We start from the raw sequence: 6014 nt of genomic DNA, 5'->3' as shown, positions 1-6014 counted from the left end.
TCATTTTCATTATTTTTCTGCTTGGACCAGAATGTTGCCCCTGATATGAATTACCTCTCCTTGCTTGACTTGGCATCTCTCAAAGACTGATCGGAATGTCTTTCTTTGGACCGTAATGTAGGTTTTTGGATAGGGTTAAAAATAAAGGATGTCAAAGGCTCAAAACAATTCACATGGTTTCAAAATTACAACTTTCGGAATCAGATTTCTTACAACAACCACAACTTCTGCCCCAGTTACTTTGCTTGGGGGACTTTTAGATTTTATTTTGATGGGACCGAACCGCAAGGCTGCCTACGTATCCTTAAAAGGAATCAGGTCGAAAGTAGTTCATGACATATGAATTGCTTTGTTTTTGTACTTTTCTCTCCTTTTTTTTCTTTTTTTCTTTTTCCTTTTCTTTTCTTTTCTTTACTCTTTTTTCCATTTTTTCTTTCTCTTTTTCTCTTCTTTTTTTCTTTTCTCTCCCTTTTTCTGTATCATATTTCTAAACTCTACTTCTGATTCCAAAAGAGGGATATGAAAGAAAATAAATAAGGCTCAAAGGGGTGACGAAGGATAAAGTGTTTAGATAGCAGAATAAAATGCATTCGTCTTTCCAATCTTCAAAGCATGCCAAATACAAACAACACAATTAACAAACCAAAGATATCATACGTAATATTTTTTGACTACATCAGAATCATAGCCATATCCACACATTTGCCTTCTATATTTGTTAAATACAAAGCACCATTGGACAACACTCTCATTACCACAAACGACCCCTGTCAATTAGGGCAAACCTGCCTTTAGCTTCAACCTGATGCGGCAAGATGCATTTCAATAGGGTTTCTTTATGTTCTATCTGCCCTAGTTTCACACTGTTCGGGCTTCAAATGATCTCAAAATGTCCAAATCTATAATTATTCCCCTCAAATGTCTCTATCATCTTCAAACTTATTTCATTGCTCCATGATTAAACTAACTATTGAGACCAGACCTAGAATTATGCGTGCGTGTCATGTCACTAGAGCCAGCAGGGAAGGAACTAAAAAGGAGAGAAGAACTAAACAAAAAAAATGACTAGAAATAAAAGAAGGCAAGAAATTGCATTAGACAGACGATGAAATGGTTCGAACAACAAAACAAGCAAACTAAACAGGGGTTACAACCCTAGAACAAACCTAGAAAACACCTAACACATTACTAAGACTAAACAAACCAGGCAAAATAAAAGGATAAAAGGGTTTGAGTCACAAGACAATATCCGGATTACAACCCTGAAATCACCCGGACAACAGAAACGACAACAAAATAAACCGCCAAGACTCCTCCCCAGCTAGCCAAGAGAGGGGCGTCTTTCCAATTACCCAGCTCTACATCTTAGCCACTGAGTTCAACATCAACATTTCTAGAACCTTCACAAGTCTTCATCTCATTGTCCTTAGCAAATTGCTTTTGGGTCCCTTTGGCCGGCTCGTTCTTATAATCAACTTTCGGAACCAAGAGTGATAACGCTGAAAGATTTGCGGCAACTGGCCCTCTAAGGATTTAAGAATAGTTCTCATATTCCTTTTCTACACAAATCATGTCCTTCATATGCGTCTCAGGCAACGGACTTTGGCTGATATTTGCTGCATTTGGATTTTGCGCGGTAATGTCACCTGCATCAATAAGCTTCTGGACTGCTCCTTTCAGATGCCAACACTTTTCTTTGTCATGCCCCAGGGCATCTGAGCAATATGTGCACCTTTGAGAAAAAACAAACTTCTTTGGGAGAGGGTTTGGCATTTTTATCTGAATCGGCTTCAACATGTCAAATTGCCTCAACCTCTGGAACAGACTGGCATACGATTCTCCAATAGGGGTGAAAGCCTTTTCTTTTTTCAGTAGTCTTTTCATTTTATACTCTGGCCTCGGTTGGAACTTTTTGCGGGCACGTGGTTGATATGCCTGAGGGGGAGGGTAAGACATTTGTGGAAGTGGTGCGAGCCATCACGGGCATCGGGGATATGGAGCATATGGTGGTGCATTGTGGACGGGGTATTAGGGAAGTAATGTACGATTTTGGGGGTTCTGTGGAGAGAAGTAGCAGTGGGAAGGATTGCAAGGATATCCATGGAGTCGACATTGAGGCTGAAAGTATTTAGCAAGAACGACCACCAGACCCTGTCATCGGCGGGGCTTAGCAACATCTTTTCTATCAATGGGAGGACTATCCCGAGCGACTTGTTCGTTTCATCTGAGCCAGAAATTCCTAAAACTTTCCTAGGGGTTTCTTTTCTATCTGAGATAGGGAAGAGCAGTCTGGGAAAATGTCTATATTGTACTAAAAGCGTCGCACAATATCTTGAGCCACATCGCCCAATGTATGCCACTTACCGATATCTTGACGATTATGCCATTCCAAAGCTGCCCCAGTCAAGCTCTCACTAAAATATGCAATCAACAAATCATCTTTCTTGCCAACACTTCTCATTTCACTGTAACAATCCCTCAAATGGACTACCGGATCTCCACACCCATCATACAAGTTAAACTTTGGCACTTTAAACCCTGCGGGCAGGAAAACGTCAGGGAACATACACAACTCTTTGTAAGACATGTAACCTGGTCTCCCATCCCTTGCATGTTCTTTAAGGACTGTTCTATGATGCTCAGCATGAAGCTCATCCAAAGGGCTCTTCTTGTATGAGTCAGGAACCTTGTGGGTAACCTCTACGGGATAGTATTGGGCATCATGAGCTTTGAGTGGATATTCATTGTTTGGAATAGGGAATATGACAGGAGGGAAATTTTGGGGAGAGGTAATTGGAGGATGAGTGATGGAGCTACTAGGGTGGTTGGAAAAGCTATGATAAATGGGTGGATCTGGAGAGTATGGAGGATTATCTGGCACTATGACTGGAGTTTGGGTAAGGGTAGCATCTAAGAAGCTAGGTGGTGGTGGGAGTGGTGCCTTCCCAGTGATACAGGCCTGATACATGTCCACCATGTGTTGTCTTAACATCCTTACCTCTTCAACCAACCCATTGCCATGTTCAACCAACTGCTTTTGGGCACCGGTATCAACCAAGCCAGTTTTGTTGTTGTCTGCCATTGCCTTTTGCCTTTATGTTGTGGAGAGGAGTTGCTACTTCGATAACCACAAACCAACCACCTTTCTGCTATGAAGATATCAAAAGGAACAAAATGGGGTCATCCCGTTAGCGTTAGGGCATTTTATAACAAAAATATCACATTGCGTACAATGCACCTAGAAATAATTAATGGTTCTAGAATGACTTCGAGGGCCATAAGGTCACTTGGCATCATCCCATTTGTCCATTTGAATATTCTCTTTTCTTTTCTTTCCTCGCACTTCTTAGCTCGCTCATTTTCTTTCCCCTTTTTTCTTTCTGATTATCTCTTTTTCTTCCTCCTCATTTCTCACATCCCATAATTTCACCATCTTTTTTCTTCTTTTTTACCTTTTTTTCTTTTTCTTTTTCTTTTTATTTTGGTAAATAAAAAAAATAATTCGATAAAACCTTATGTAGGTTGCCTACGTATCATGACGCCGCATGAATCAGATCTTTGCGTAGTTCGGGAAGAACGGGAATAAAGCAAATAAACTAACGTTTTCTTTTTCATTTTCTTTTTTTTTCCTTTCTACCTTAGTGACTACTTTGATGAGAAAAGAGAAATGAAAGAAGCAAATCCTTTTTTTTTTTGAATTTTCTAGACCTAATTTTCTATGACCTATTCTAAACTCAAGCTTAACGGGCACGTTTTTTTTTCCTTTTGAAACAAATACCCTATTAAGTAAAAATCCTTGAAGTGAAAAATATTTTTTCTGATTCTCTTTTTTTTGGGAAGAAAATCTAAAGAATAAACCATAGAAAAATATTTGAATTTTCATTTGATATCCTGACGCAAGATTTCGAGACAAGCAATAAACCAAATATTTTTGGATTTCAATTTTGATTTCCTAAAGGAAAGATTCTAATGATAAACAAAAGAGAAAGTATGTTTTTTTGTGTACAATATCCTAAAATTCTAATGAAAATAAAAAGAATTTTTTTTTTCATTTTTCACTAATTTCCCAAAGAAACGCCTCAAAAGAAAATCTTTTGGATTTTAAAATTAATACCTTAAAGAAAACTTTTAAAGAGATACTAAAAGAAAATTCTCTTTTTTTTTCTTTTGAATTTTGGTCTCAATATAGTAAAGGAAATATAAAATAATTTTTATTTCGATATTAATTGCCTAAAGGAAAAATAATCTCAAAGGAATTTTTTTTTTCATTTCTACAATTAGTATTCTAAAGAAAACTTATAACGAAAATATAAAAACGCAAAATTTCTTTCTTTTTTTTGGATTTTTGACTTGTAACACATTTTCAAATGCAAAAACAAAAGACTAGGCAAACTTAACTAGACAATTCAAACTCTAACATCACCTAAAAGACTGAATACTACTATACAGGACTAGAAAATAAAACAAAAACAATTGACTCAAAAACATAAAATGGCTCCTCAAGCAGCTCCTGAATACAGTGATCCTAGGGTATCTGTCATACTCAAACTCCGGTAAATAGCTCCACACTTGTATGAGAAAACTTAAACCAACACTAAGTGAGACAATAACATTCCCTAAGACACATGCAAGACATGATTGGGGCTATTTTTGCAAAATGGCTTATTTGGCCAAGAGGTGGCTAGAAGTGCAAAATTTGGCTAAGACCCCGCAAAGCCAGAAACCTAAGATTTACTAGGAAGACCGGACCCTATGTGGGTTGCCTACGTATCATGCCCGGAAAGACGAGAATCAGGTATGCGTAGGGCAAGAAATAAAAATAACAACTAATTCAGAAAAAAAAATATTTTTTTGTCTTTTGTTTTAAAAAAAAAACGATCGAAATGGAAGGGAGTATAAGGGAGTTTTTTCAAACTTAAAGTGACAATGGAAACGGGATCATTTATTTATTAAAAATTCAGAGTCGCCACTTAGGATATTTAGGGTGTCCCAAGTCACCGGTTCAAATCCCAAATCGAGGAAAAAATTGACTCTGTATTACAGTCTGCGAACACAGAAATCCGGGTAAGGAATTCTGTTAACCCGGGAGAAGGTGTTAGGAATTCCCGAGTTCCGTGGTTCTAGCACAGTCACTCAACTATTATTATTGGCCTATTCTCAGATTAATTACATGTTTTAGCCTATGGTGCATTTTTAGCTTATTAACTGCTTTTAATTACTTTTAGGAAGATTCAACGTTATTTAAAACATGCTTTGAACCACGCCACATGAAATGCACTCGCGGTCCACGACACATTTTATTTAATGTTGTTGAGAATTGAAATTAGGTCACATGAAATGCACACCCGAATTTTGGAATTAGGCATCACAACTATGTCACCGGAACAGTTATAGTCACAATGGTTTATTAATCGCGCCTAAAATAAGTTGCGATATTGAATAGTTAATTTCTAATTTCTAATTTCGATGCTGAATGTGATATGCTCAGTGACTAACAATAATAGTTGCAATTTGATTAACAGGGCAAATAAGACAGAAATTTCCAACATACAAATCATTAGTTTTCCAACGCTATGCTATAAAAACAAGCCATTACTGGAAGGTCATAACAACAAGTTATTTTTCCTTTCTAATTCCAATTCTATTCCTATGGATTATTATTATTGTTGAAAGCCAATTTTTCTTTAAGCAGAAATTCCAGCAAACTTTATACGTAAAATTTCAACGATCCTTCTGACACCAGATATGTACAAGATGACGTACAATTCTAACCCTTCTCAAAAATTAGATTATGAAAATAATACAGTGAACTCTTCTGAAATCCTTAAAAGAGCAAAACTAGACCGTAGACAACTTAAACCTTTGGAGAACAATTGTATAACCTATGAAGTTCTGGAGACTAATTTTGAGAACGTAGCTAAATTCATAGTTGCACAGTGCCAAGCGTGGGAATCAACATGGAAACAAGGCTGCTGCAACTTCCCGAATATAATCCAATAATATGCTAAATACAT

General features: G+C 37.0%; 1 protein-coding gene across 1 annotated transcript; it reads right to left on the bottom strand.

Moving 5' to 3' along the window:
* Positions 1 to 2311: 2311 nt before the first annotated feature.
* Positions 2312 to 3082, bottom strand: LOC138872551 (uncharacterized). The gene is made up of 2 exons (XM_070150769.1): positions 3056 to 3082; positions 2312 to 2959 (listed from the first exon to the last, which is right to left on the bottom strand). Exons 1-2 carry the CDS (start codon positions 3080 to 3082, stop codon positions 2312 to 2314), a joined length of 675 nt encoding a protein of 224 aa, XP_070006870.1.
* Positions 3083 to 6014: the final 2932 nt, after the last annotated feature.

The sequence above is a fragment of the Nicotiana sylvestris genome, chromosome 1 (assembly GCF_000393655.2).
Source record: "Nicotiana sylvestris chromosome 1, ASM39365v2, whole genome shotgun sequence".
Lineage (NCBI taxonomy): Eukaryota > Viridiplantae > Streptophyta > Magnoliopsida > Solanales > Solanaceae > Nicotiana > Nicotiana sylvestris.
Note: the sequence above shows the minus strand (reverse complement) of the source record. Positions and strands in the feature narration are given on the sequence as shown.